This window comes from Volvox carteri, assembly GCF_000143455.1.
Source record: "Volvox carteri f. nagariensis unplaced genomic scaffold VOLCAscaffold_35, whole genome shotgun sequence".
Taxonomy (NCBI): Eukaryota; Viridiplantae; Chlorophyta; class Chlorophyceae; order Chlamydomonadales; family Volvocaceae; genus Volvox; species Volvox carteri.
Genome location: NW_003307578.1, coordinates 1,217,988 through 1,230,342, shown reverse-complemented (window position 1 = coordinate 1,230,342; position 12,355 = coordinate 1,217,988). Strand labels below are relative to the sequence as shown.

Here is a 12,355-nt window from a genome sequence, read left to right as displayed (position 1 = left end):
TCACTCGACCGGCCCACCAGCCACGGTGTGCCCATGTCCCAGATACATCCCCGCATTGACGCCCATTTCGCACAGCGGCTGCAGCCCGATGAGCTCCGGAGCCGCATCTCCCACCTCCTCAAACCTGTCGGTGCCTTGCCGTACCGCCTGCTGGCCCTGCTGCCGTTGCCGTTGCTGTACTGCCTCCGCCACCTCCGCCTCCGCTACCTCGGCCGCTCTGCTGTCTCGTTCGATCGCCTCGTCCTAAGGAGAATGCGAGGTGAGCAGGTAGGTGGATCGCCACATAAGCCGTAACAGTAACCAGTACACAAAACCGTAGTTACGAAGAGAGAGAAGAGGAAAGGAGTTAAAAAGGCAGGGGGAAGGCGTCGCGGGGCAGATGTCAGGCGGCGCACAGACCCACATGCTCGCAAGAGCGGCGTGCAGCGTGTGAATGTGTGTACCAATGTGCGGGTGTACCAATGTGCCTGGAACTCTCGGGTGTCGCGGGAGGTCTGTGTTAACTGCTGCTGCTGGTGGTCGCAGCACCCTCCCCCCGCTACAGGATGTGACATGGGTGGGTACTGGCCCCACTCCACCCCCACCCCCACCCCCACCCCCACACCGACACGTCCACTACATACCTAATTACTAAATGTATCACGCAAGTGCGTTATCCGGCCTTACCCCGCTTCACGTTCCTTGCCTTGCGCCCCTGAGGCCCTCAACCCCTAGGACCGCCGGCATCCCCCGCCGGCCGCCGCATCACGTCACCTCGCATGCACCTCACCCACCTCCTCGCCCAGCAGCGGTACATCACCGCCGTCATAGCCGCCACCGCCGCCGTCGCGCCCGCCGCCACCCAGAAGCCGCCGGGAGAGGCCGCGTCCTGCAGCGGCACCATCCCTTCCTGCGCCTCCTCCTGCTCCTCCTCCGAAGCTGTGTCCCAGAACAGCCCCCAGCGCGGCCCCCATCCCCGCAGCCCCCGTCACTGCGGCGGCGGACGCCCCCAGAGACGCCCCCACTACGCCCGCACCGACCGAGCCTGGGCGCCTCAGCGAGCGGGCCGAGTGGGGGAGTGGGGCAAAGGACAGCTGGGGATCGGCGCACAGTCCATGGGCAGTCCGATTAAACACGCCACACAGGACGGCCTGAGCGTGTCCGCTGGACGCATGTTTTACGGTTCCCCGCAGAAACTTCGGGGTTCACACTTCACACATCGTCAGAAGCGTGTTGTCGCGTGGTGCTAGTGCACGGGCCGTCTGTTACGTGTCGTTTCGTTAAAGAACGGCACTCTCGACATCTCACACTTCACCCAGTCGTTGCAAGAGGTAGTACATACCATCGCTTTCCGTACAGCTGTACGATGCTGTAGTAGCTGGTACTCCGTACGGCACACATAACATCTACAATTACGCGCTAAGCGCTCCACCAGCACCTGGAGAGGCCTTTTTCGCGAGGCCAGCTGCTGCAGATGCTTCACTGCGTATTGTCACAAGCCAAGGACGCCAGCCATTGGACCGAAACCCCGCCGGCGCCAGCAACACTGCCGACGTTTTACCATCTACCTGCCGTACTACAAACTACGTCGTACTCGCCCCGCAGCCAGCTACCCACCTATCAGGGAGCCCGCCAGGGAGCCCAACGCGGCGCCGGCATCGGTGGGTCCTAGTACCTCGTACTCGCCACCGGCGCCATGCAAACCTCCGAGCACCTCGGAGGGGTGTGTGTCAACGGCTGTAGCGGCAGTAGCAGTAGTAGTAGTAGCAGCCGTGGGGTGAGGATGATGACTTGGCAACCCGCTGCCGGCGCGCGCGCTGTTGTATAGGCCGCCGCCGCCACCTTCCCCGCGGCCATCGCCGCGGCGTTCGTCTTCACGCTGCATAGCTGGCTGGCCCCGGTAGATCTGCCTGGTAAGGTACGGCGTCGGAGGCGGAAGAGTGGGGTAAGGTGGAGTTTGGATGGGAGTTTGGATGCTCCCGGCAGGAGCTGAAATGGGGTGAGAGTCCGACCAATGTGGCCAGCGCCAAATTTTAAATGTTATATGGCTTTTGAATAAAGCGAGCTTGCTTGAACGAAAACCCCCAAACAGGAATTTAAAGGTGGATTGAAGGCAGCGGCTCCTGCTGGATACTTGGACGATGAGCGCAGTGTGCAGCCAAGCACCATTTAAAAAACATAAAAGGCTAACCGCGCAAAGCTGGAAACACCGCACAGTTTGATGCAAAAGTAATAACGCAGTTATCGGTAGTCATTCCAGCTCCATTAACGTTTACGAAAAGCGAGCGCGCGGAAGCGCAAGCGTGATGCACAGAAAGGTGCCGGCTAGCTCGTGCACCAATATCGCGCGCATCGCTACTCTCCAAACCAATGCCTAGGATTCTAACGCCATCCCAAGATATGGACCCAACTTAACTACTGGAAGCGGATTGTCGATGCGCGCTTTCGCGCTGCTGCGGTGAAGGTAGCAGACCCGGCGGGTCGCTGATGTTGCTGCTGGCGGGCTCGGCCTCCAAGTTTGCGCGGACTTCCGGTGGTAATTATGAATTGGCTAGGTTGACTTGGTTTATGTTGTAGATTGCAAGGTAATAGCGTGCGGACAGGCCATGGAAAGAAGGGGATGGAAAACTACGCCAGACTAAAGCCGCTTTTATACGTCAAATCCTACAGCCAGAGCAGTTCGCCGTGGCAACCCGCTTCGGGTCCTTACCCGCTTCTAAGACAAATGTAGTTTTACTACAGCAGCAAAGACGGCTCTTGGTCGCAGCAAACAAGATAATACTTATTGCCTGCCTGTCTTTCGTAAATCCAGCAGTTTCCTGGATGCTGGTCCACGGCGTAAGCTTACACCCTGGAAAGCCAGACCAGCTGTTGGATTATTGCGAGCATCCACAACGTTGGCAAACAAGCCGCTTTGGACCTTGGTGGCGGAAATCCAGTTTCGTATATCTCCAGAAACTCCAGGACCTTGCTCCTACTGTAGCTAGCTGATTATCGCAACCTATCGCACAACTAGGCACCGCTTAACGTAACGTTGTCAAATGCACAGCGGTATAATAGAAGAGCCTGCTTCCACTGCACCGTCCCTGTGTGACATGTGCTGCGTGATGTGTAGCCTGACTGAACTGCAAGACTTGCGCAAGAAGATATATTGTGGTCGCCCTCCTAAAAATTCAACCTCTTTACAACAAATTCCCGAATACACGCGCGCGCGCTCCTTTCCTTCCGCCCTCTACCCCAGCCCACACCCGCCATGCCACCCAGAGGTCGCTCTGAAGGAGCCCTCGTCGCAAAGGGCAGATCAAGGGGCTCCCCCACCAGAAAACACAGATACATACACACAGATACATACACAAACACACGCGCGTCACCTCCGGTCGTTCTCCGCCTCTTCCTCCCGCGGCCCTCCCCATCTGTCACCGCTGCCCCTTGCTTCGACTGTCTGACGCATCATATCCTGGAGATCACCAACCCACCCACACCTTCATCCACGAGGCGGGCCCCACCTCCGCGCCTCAACACACGTCACCTCCGCATCCTTCCATGAAGCCATCCCCACAACACACATAACCCCGAAGGCCGCACCCCATACCCACGGGTCCGACCCACGCGTCCGATATATTTCCTCCCCCTTTCCGATCTTCCTGAGGACTCAGGGCTTACAGGGCAGAGAGCGCTAGCGCTCTACCCCCCCCCCCATTCCGCCGCTGCACCGTTTAGAAGAACAGCCAGGGGTCCTTATCCGGGGGGATGTAGTCCCGGGTTGTGGGCAGAAGGGTGAAGCTCTCCGCGGAGCGGCGGAACAGCGGCTCCAGATCCGGCCACAGGTCCTCCGGGCAGCTGAGGGAAAAGGGGGGAAGGGTGGTAGAAAAGGGAGGAATCAGACGTGCATAGGGATGGGTGTGGGTGGGAGAGGAAAACAACGGCGTCGCCAGGGAAGGCGGATGTGATGGCGGTGGTAAGGGAGGAAAGGGCAAGCAAGAGGGGGTGGGGTAGGGATCATAACAAGCAGGGTCCAGAGGTAAATGGAACGGAAAAAGGAAAGGAGAGGAAAATAGTGAGAGGGGAGACCGGACAGACGGAACGAAACCGGGTTGGGACAGCGACGACAGCCAGGTGTTCCGAGCCACTTTCGCCGCCCTCCTCTCCCCCCCTTCATGACTTCATGTTTCCCCCCACTAGGACCGACCCACGCCCGACCTGAGGTTGAGTGTGTACAGGTAGGGGGTTCCGTCCATAGCTGGCCGCCACGAGGTGACCGCCAGGGAGTGCCGGTAGGACTCCCGGGTGCGGGTGGTGATGGTGGGGGAGCCCTGGGGGGGAGGGGTAGAAGGGGGGAGGGGGAAAGGGGGATGAAGATGAGGAATGGAAGTTGAGATGATAGACAGCTCCCAGATGCTCCCAGAGGACACGGCCGACCACGTGACCAGGATACACGAGCAAATGTATCTTTGTGAGGCCTCGCCCTAGGTGGGACTTACGACTCTCCACTAACTGCATCAGGGTGGTGGGTGGAGAGTGGAGGGTAATGGAGGGTAATGGAGGGGACGGTGGAGGGGACGGTGGAGGGTTCAGAGGGCTGCTGGTCGGGGGTGGGGAGGACTTCAGGTAACGGGATTCATACTTGAGGACGTGGGGTTTTTTTGCGCGCATAAGCACACAGCCCTGCCAGGCCGCCCCGTCCCCTCACTCCAGCAGCCGTTCCTTGGCATCAGCTTCACTCGCTCGTGGTTCGTCTTTCCCCTCACTCCTCCTCCCTCCCACTCAGAATTCCCACCTGGCTGATATGTTCGTACACCCAGTACTGCAGTCCATCCCGGGTTTCCAAGTGGGCCTCCTGCACATCGTTAAGCGCCACTCTCTGACCCGCCGTCGTGCGGGCAGTGGAGCTGAGCAGTGCACAGAGGGGGGGAGGGAGGGGCGGTGGGGTTTCCCGGAGGAGATCGTGAGGGGAGAGGAATAAGGGGCGAAGGTCTGGGCAGGCGATTTTCCCGATCCCCCCTGGAATCCCTTTGTCGCATGGGGCATGGACTCTGCGTTTACTCCCCTCACTCGTCTCGCCCAAACCGTTTGCCACCACACGTGCACATACAAGCAGCGGCGGCTCAAATAACATACATGAATACATACATGCACCAAGCTGCGCGTCCTTTCCCCCCTTTCTGCCGCTCAATTTCCATCCCGTAATTGCACCTCCCCCCACCGCCCCATCCCACCCCACCCAAGCCCAGGCCCCCACCCCAATCCACCTTCCCCCCACATTCCAAACCCGATCCGGCCCCACTCACCGGTCTACCAGCACCGTCAGCGCCACCTCCCGGGGCTTCCACTCCGCCGGGTTACGACCCTGTGCCGGGGGAGAACACACAACAGGGGGCCCCCGCGGGCACATGTACGTACGCGCTGACATACATACATGTGGAATAACATCGTCAGGCGAGGAGGGTAGAGACCACAGAGGCCGAGGACCTTCCATGCCCCCGGGGCGGTAGGGGAAGCCGCCGCCTCGTCCGCTGCTGCTTACCGCTGCCGCAATTGGTGACGCTGCTGCAATTGGTGACGCTGCTGCAGAAGCTGCAGGCCCATAACGCTAGTGGTAAAGCAGGTCACCAAGAAAGCAACACAACAACCAACCGACCAACCACCTAACCGCCATCAGGCAGTTTATTTTCCCTTCATCTCGTTCAGCCCTCCGGCGCGGTCTGCCTGTTGTACTAACCCGTACGGCTTCCATCGCGGCGCACCCGGGGCCCCACTTCCCCCCCCCCACACACACACCAGGTCCCACTTCCCCTCCTCCACGCCGCTCAACCTAGTCTCACAATGACCCATCGGCTGCGGCCGCAGCGTTACCAAAGGGCGCAAGTGCCGTAGTACGCCGTACATGCTACGCAATACATGTATACCTGCCGTACAAAAGCGTACCTTGAGCACACCCGACGCTGGCCCCACGTTCATAGAGGCGGTCACGAAAGTACGGAAATCAAACACCTGTACGGGCGAAGGGAAATGTTGAGGGGAGCGAGTGTACGGTACAATTGGAGAAGCCCACGACACGTGAATGGGGATCGAGAAGGCAACAACTGGTTCCGGAGCCAACTACGTGCGGGAGGAGTGGGGAAGGGCGGGGAGGGGAGGGGCTGAGGACCCAAGTACCATAAGTCTACGATAAGTCTACCATAAGTCTTCAATATGTTGGCGGAAGGGGTCGGTCAGTGCGCGGGGGGGTTTTACCCGTATCCGGTCCCCGTATCGTGGTGACTCGCTCCACCAGACAGACAGATAGACAGACACACGTACACTTCCCCCTTACACGCTCTCCAACCCCCACACCTACCCACCCATACCTACCGCACATCCGCCCTCCTCAGCAAGCACTCACCCCTCCCCCTCCTCCGCCCGCCACCCACCTCACTGACAATCCTCTGACGGGCATCCGCGGTCAGCGGGGCCGCACTGCTGTACTTCTCGGGGGTCCGGGACAGCAGCATGGACAGGGGCTTGCCTGGGGGGGGAGCCAGAGGGGGAAGAACGAGAGGTTGGGAGAGGAGAGGTGGGAAGGGGCACGGGGGGAGCCAGTCGGAGCGCGCGGAGGCAAGGCGGGAGGAGGGCCCGGGGCCCCAAGCAGACAGGCGGGTGTGCAGACCCGACATGGCACATGTGCAATGGCCAGTGATTACCACCAAGAGACACACACACAACCGCACTACCCCCCCCATACACACACACAACCGCACTACCCCCCCATACACACACACAACCGCACTACCCCCCCCATACACACACAACCGCACTACCCCCCCCCATACACACACACAGCACCGCTAACACCGCCTTCACGTCCCAGCCTCACCTCCACCTTATTTCTCACCACCCGCAGCATGTAAACCCCTCTACAGCCCCTTCCTCCCCTCGGGGCACACACACATGTTCCCATGCCTCCACCGTCCGCAGCGGGTCTCACACTGCCGCCCAGCCCCCAGCATGTCCATCAGACCCCTTTCAGCCCACCAGGATTCCCCCCTTGTTCACTTACGCTCATCCTTGTCCACCTATCACCTACCATATCTCCCACCTGCCGCACTTTCCCCCCTCAGCGCCTCGGTCCCTGAGCCCCAGATCCGTGTCTTTCCCCCCCCCCTGTAGCTCACCCGACACGGTGGCGACCGGGTACTCGAACTTGTACGCCAGGATGTTATCAGACAGCTCCTTCATCTGCAGGGTGGTACGTGGGTGGGTGGGCGGACACGTTCAGGCCGGACAGTAAGCGGATGCCGCCGTGCAGTGAAGTTAGACAGCTGCATTACCCTGGCGTAACCGACTAAACAAATCAGTTGCAGCCAACTGCGGACAACCACTTCAGGATTCAGGATTAAGTACACTCTTTCCAGGTGTTGATGGACATACATACACGTTCACGTACATACATACATATGCACGCAAGGGTGGGGTTCTCTGGGTGCGAATACACAGTGATTCTCTCACAACACACACACACACACGCACACAAACACAGATCCACCTCCGGCCGGTGAGGTTGGGGAGACGCAGGAGCGGAGACGGACATGGACATGGACGGAGGATACACTGATGTGACCGTGCGGGGGTTATTAAACGTAACCACCATGCGGCCGCACTTTTATTAGGTAGGGGGGTAACGGCTGGAGAGGACCTTTACCCCCATAGGTGCAGCATCACAAGCACTCGCGGGGGTGGAGTGTCCTCGTCGTATAAAAAGACGTGCAACGTTGAAACACACAGGCGCGAGACCACAGCGACTACGAGAGCATATGGAAGAGATGTAAACTGGGGGGAAATATCCAAGAACACGGATACCGCACGATTCCCTTCGCAAACCCTCCATGTGATGAAGCCGTCCAAGTACCCCGACCCCGACTCGTGCACCGCCGCAATCCAGACATGTCGGGACGCTGCGGTAGTTGAGGATTTTGCTTTACCTTGCCAGCGGACACGGTTGCTGCCTCCACGTCGGCCATCGCCGGAGCAGGCATCAGCGCACCCGCGACCAAGAGCAACTTTGATGCCAGCACCTCACGGCGATTGACCATCTGCTCCTCTGACGCCTCGAGTTGGTGCTGGCCTGCTACGCGCGGCGGGGTTTGAGGCACCAATTGGCTGCTTGCACATAAAAACTTCTAGCGATTCTCCATCCGAGCATACGAGCATCAATAATTGCATGATATAAGCTAACATCGAAGGGGCATTTTTATTGATCACTGACCCTGGCTGGCATGGCCACGAACGACGGTCCGAATACGCGACACCCGTGGTGCTGATCCAGATCCAAAAGCACTATGCCTATTGGAAGGCGTATGCCTTCCAGTATGCTGCAGCATCGCGGCAGGTTCAAATGCCAGTCAACAGGATGGCCAGTATGAGCAAAATTTTGAGGCTCTATGTATTTTTGCTTATGGTGGAGCAAAATCCAATAACCACCAGCAATAGCAATAGGATTTGAGAGCTACAAAACTGAGTAGAGATGGCTTGCCGTACCACGGTGGTAGCTTCGTTGTCCTCCTCATAATGCTCGTCTCACCATGCTGATGAACATTCTGATTTCATATACATAGAGCTCTGACACCTGTCCCAAGACATTTGCAATCCGAAGCTCAGCTCCCGCCGTGTAGCCCTCATGCGTTACCCTGTCCCCCGCCGCTGCTGGCGATGTACTCCCGAGCCAGGGATTTCCCCCACTCGCAACCGAGCCCCCAGCCCCATCCTCTCTAGGCTGCGTCCCGCCTCTGAAAACTTGATCCGAATTTCCGCATTCGTTACACCTCGATCCGGCAAAGCTCCCTGGCGTGACAGCGAACATTACTGCTGCCGCCACAGAGCCCTCCCCTCCAAAAGGCTCTGCTGTTAACCTGGCGCGGCTACACCTCACCTCCCAGGCCAGACTGACTAAGGCAGCTCAAATCCTCCTCCGCCTCCTCCATTCATCCATTCTTCACAGACACATCACCAAGGACGGCCCGGTGCCTCAATGCATGGCTCCGATCTCCTCAGCGCCCAGAGCACGCGGGGTGGGCCACCGGGTTCCAGCCGGGCCCTGCCAAGCCACACAGCCTGTCACCACCAGCCCAGCCAAACAGTAACCTGACGCCGACTAGCCCCTTACTCCGTCCGCCCAACCCTGCATTTCTCAGGGCCATTGCGACCACCATATCATCAACCACCATATCATCAATCACCGCCCGGCACCACGTCCAGTCCTTTTCAAAAGCCCACCTGGGGGCCCCGCCCGGGCGCAATCTTGATCAAAACCGATCATACAAACATAACGAAACGAAACGAAACGGAATCACACAGCGTACTTCGGTGCCCCAAAACACTCTCACAAAGCCCTCAGTCACCCACGACTTCAGCCGCACCAGCTATTAGATCGCCTCTCCCACCGGAGACACTCCCTGGCTCCACCAAGCGGGGGAGTTCTCCCCTCTCCCTCTCCCTCTCGCTATCTCTATCTCTCTCACACACACAGCCTCATTAGTTCTTGTTGCGGTTCAGCAAAATCGCCAAGTTGGCCTGCGGGGTGGGGCGTGTACATACATACATACATAGGCAAGGGAGGGTTAGGGAAGAGGCCCCGCGGAGGGAAACTCCCGGCACGGCTTCCCCCCCCCTCGCGCGCCCGCGCTGGACCCGTCTCCCCGCCCCCCGGTTCACCCGTGGAAGGTTCGCGATTTGGGTCGGCGTTGGCCGCGGCTTAACACCACCGGCAATGGGTTCCCTAACTCTATAGCCGGATAAGAAGCCTTGCGAGGTGCTCTTCGGGAAAGGGAGAAGCGCTTCCCCCGGCGCGCTACTGCACCTTGCAGCCCCTCCATGGCCACACCTCGCGCATGGATGGGACTCGGAGCTAAGCCACCATGGCTACCAAAGCGCCGCGACTGACGCTCGCGGCAGAGCTAGCCCCACTTTGCCCCGCCGAGCGTCCGTGTCCGTGTCCGTGTCCCGCCCCTCCCCTTCTCACCGTAGCCCAATCCGGGTCGGAACAGTCCTACCACGTCAAGCACAGCCCACCCGGGGCCCCCCGCCCGCTAGCTGCTTATCTCCCTCTTCATATTCCCCCACACGTCAGGTCAGTGCAATCCCAGCATCGCGTTCTTCGCAAATCACAGTCTGGGTGGGGTTCGTTGGAGTTGCCACCCCTCTCCCCCCTCTCCCCCCCCCCTGCACCCACCTGCAGCTCCGTCCACCCCAGCGCGCTGCCCTCCCTACTGGGGTCCCAGGAGGCCGACAGAGCGCCGTACGTGATACCCAACAGACCCCCGCCAAAGGTAAGGACCTGTCAAGACGGGGTGTGGAGGGTGTGGGGGAATGTGGGGATGTGGGGGAATGTGGGACCGCAGGAGGCCGGCAGAGCCGCCGCGGCGGTGGGAGAGGGAAGGAAATCAGGTCACGGAATGCACCCTCAATTCGACAGAGCTAAACAGGGCCCGTAGGGAAGGAGAAGTGCCTCAGGGCCTCAGGGCCGGGAGCACCAGAGGACGCAGCCCGCCTCCTGGTGGGGCATCGGCCGGTGGAAAAAGGAGCGGCAGCATGGAGAGGTGGCAGGCGCACAAGAGCAGATGCGGTGGGGGATTCGTGCAGCTATGGACCAATATGCTTAGTCAAGTCATTCGGGACAAAGCCGGCTGCAGACGTAGCGTCACGGTAAACAACCGTGGTGCATTGTCCCCACACCCGTCCTCCTCCTACTCCTCCTCCAACTCCTCCTCCTCCTCGTCCCCCAGAGCTCACCTTTGTTGCTCCGCCACACCACTTCCCCGCATTACCACCATTCCCACCCCCACCCCCACCCCCCACCGCTAGGTCCCTCCGCTAAGCACTTCTCCAACAGCACCAGCACCCGCACGCTATCCAGACCGGAGCCTGAAGCTCGTCCAAGCAGTGAGGACCTATTCCGGCAACCCCCCCCATCCTGTACGACCTATTGGACACAACCAACGATATAAGGCCCTTCACACACACCACCGGGGCCGTTATACCTTCTTCAAAACGTAAAACACAATGCAATATGTACACACAAATACGCACACATAATACCGGACCGGTGTTCGAGCGGTACGGATAACTGAGCCTGAGTCGGATCCAAACACTCCGTACAACATCGCATGTCGCCCCTCCCGCAGGCAGATGGGCCCACCCGCCGGTTGTATGTGCCGTACGTACTGCACCGCCGTACCTGTGCGATGTAGACTATCCAGAGCGGGTAATCGATGTCCTGGACCACCTGCCACCAGCGAAGCACATCGAGCCCGGGTGCAGGACAGTTGCCAACCCACAATCACACATTAGGACACACACACACACACACATGTGCAGAGCACCACAGGGCGCGGAGGGAGGCATAGGAGGAGGTGGCATATAGGAGAGCGCGAGGGTGAGGTAGAAACGGAAGCAGGGGGCCTCTACAAGGGAGAGGTAGTCATTACTTTGGAAGGGCAGTCACGGAGGGCGTCAACCGCTCCGCCATTGTCGGTTAGCAGTCCGCCGCCAAAAGCAGCCTCGGGGAATCTCTTCTCCCTGCGGTCGCCTGCTAGGCGGGGTATCTCCGTCCTGAACGGGACTGTTTGGCGGCGGTATCGCCGCACCGTCACCACCCATTGAGGATAGCAGCGGATGGCGGAGGATGGCAGAGGATAGAGGATATCGCATCATCGGAGATGTCGCTGAGAAGAGCGCCTCCCCCGGATGGCTCTCGGGGCCCGCCCCTGGAGTATACGGATCTACAGGCGTTGTATAAGAAGTTCAAACGACTTGGCTCTGGATAGCATCCCGTACGGTGTACGGCAGTGTAGTCGTTATAGCTCCGGGGCTCTGCTACGCCCAGCGTGTCAACGTTCCATCGTCCGACCGCTTCACATTGTCACATGGAGCGACTCCTCGTATTCCAGGACTTCTCTGTACCCAGGTGGGCAGCTGTGGACTTACAACTTACGTCCGCGACCTCCCCCCCCTTTGCCCCCCTCCCTCTCTCCCTCCCTGCCATGCATGTGGCCCGAGGGCCTAGGCCGCGCAGCAGCCAGGTCGTACCGCTCGCGAAAAAGCCGACAGGAGATTTAAGCAGTTACGGAAACACGCACGTCGTACAGCCGGTACTAACCCGCAGCCAATAGAAGAGCGGGAACAGCGCCATGCCCGTGAAGACAGGCACTCCGGTGCAGACGAGGATGCGGCGGAACATCCGGTCCACGACGACCTGGCCACGAGGAGGAAATAGTTTCAAGTGCACCACAAAGATTACACACGTTCATACATGTGCATGGCGGCGCGTGCTGGATATATTCGCGGTTCCATGGAGGTGTATAACTGGTTGCACACCGCGACCGTAGCCGCAGCCGTAGCCGCA

The 12,355-nt window shown here is 59.5% G+C and overlaps 3 protein-coding genes across 3 annotated transcripts in view; all 3 read right to left on the bottom strand.

Moving 5' to 3' along the window:
- On the bottom strand, window positions 1-2,234 carry VOLCADRAFT_94115 (uncharacterized protein; the record flags this gene model as incomplete). Its single annotated transcript, XM_002953255.1, has 4 exons — window positions 1-243; window positions 774-1,024; window positions 1,597-1,683; window positions 2,171-2,234. 4 exons carry the CDS (start codon window positions 2,232-2,234, stop codon window positions 1-3), a joined length of 645 nt encoding a protein of 214 aa, XP_002953301.1.
- Window positions 2,235-3,149: 915 nt separating this feature from the next.
- On the bottom strand, window positions 3,150-8,247 carry VOLCADRAFT_105895 (uncharacterized protein). The gene is made up of 9 exons (XM_002953254.1): window positions 8,222-8,247; window positions 7,938-8,083; window positions 7,131-7,194; window positions 6,390-6,484; window positions 5,905-5,970; window positions 5,268-5,326; window positions 4,757-4,868; window positions 4,180-4,292; window positions 3,150-3,819 (listed from the first exon to the last, which is right to left on the bottom strand). The coding sequence occupies exons 2-9, from the start codon at window positions 8,046-8,048 to the stop codon at window positions 3,696-3,698; spliced, it is 744 nt and encodes a 247-aa protein (XP_002953300.1). The 5' UTR covers window positions 8,049-8,083; window positions 8,222-8,247; the 3' UTR covers window positions 3,150-3,695.
- A 510-nt stretch (window positions 8,248-8,757) lies between these two features.
- Window positions 8,758-12,355, bottom strand: part of VOLCADRAFT_105894 (uncharacterized protein) — a 6,065-nt gene continuing 2,467 nt past the window's right edge. The window contains exons 4-7 of the mRNA XM_002953253.1: window positions 12,110-12,205; window positions 11,189-11,236; window positions 10,184-10,288; window positions 8,758-9,525 (exon numbers count right to left, since the gene is read on the bottom strand). Of these exons, the coding sequence (XP_002953299.1) occupies window positions 9,487-9,525; window positions 10,184-10,288; window positions 11,189-11,236; window positions 12,110-12,205 (288 nt within the window). The 3' untranslated portion in view covers window positions 8,758-9,486. The remainder of the gene's footprint in view (window positions 9,526-10,183; window positions 10,289-11,188; window positions 11,237-12,109; window positions 12,206-12,355) is intronic.

Bases quoted from the DNA above. Each gene is read 5' to 3' on its own strand.
- VOLCADRAFT_105895 (XM_002953254.1), bottom strand. From the start codon at position 8,048: ATGGTCAATCGCCGTGAGGTGCTGGCATCAAAGTTGCTCTTGGTCGCG. The intron at 7,195-7,937 runs GTAAAGCAAAAT...ACCACCCTGCAG, and splicing joins CAACCGTGTCCGCTGGCAAG to ATGAAGGAGCTGTCTGATAA. The intron at 4,869-5,267 runs GTGAGTGGGGCC...TGCACTGCTCAG, and splicing joins CTGACGGTGCTGGTAGACCG to CTCCACTGCCCGCACGACGG.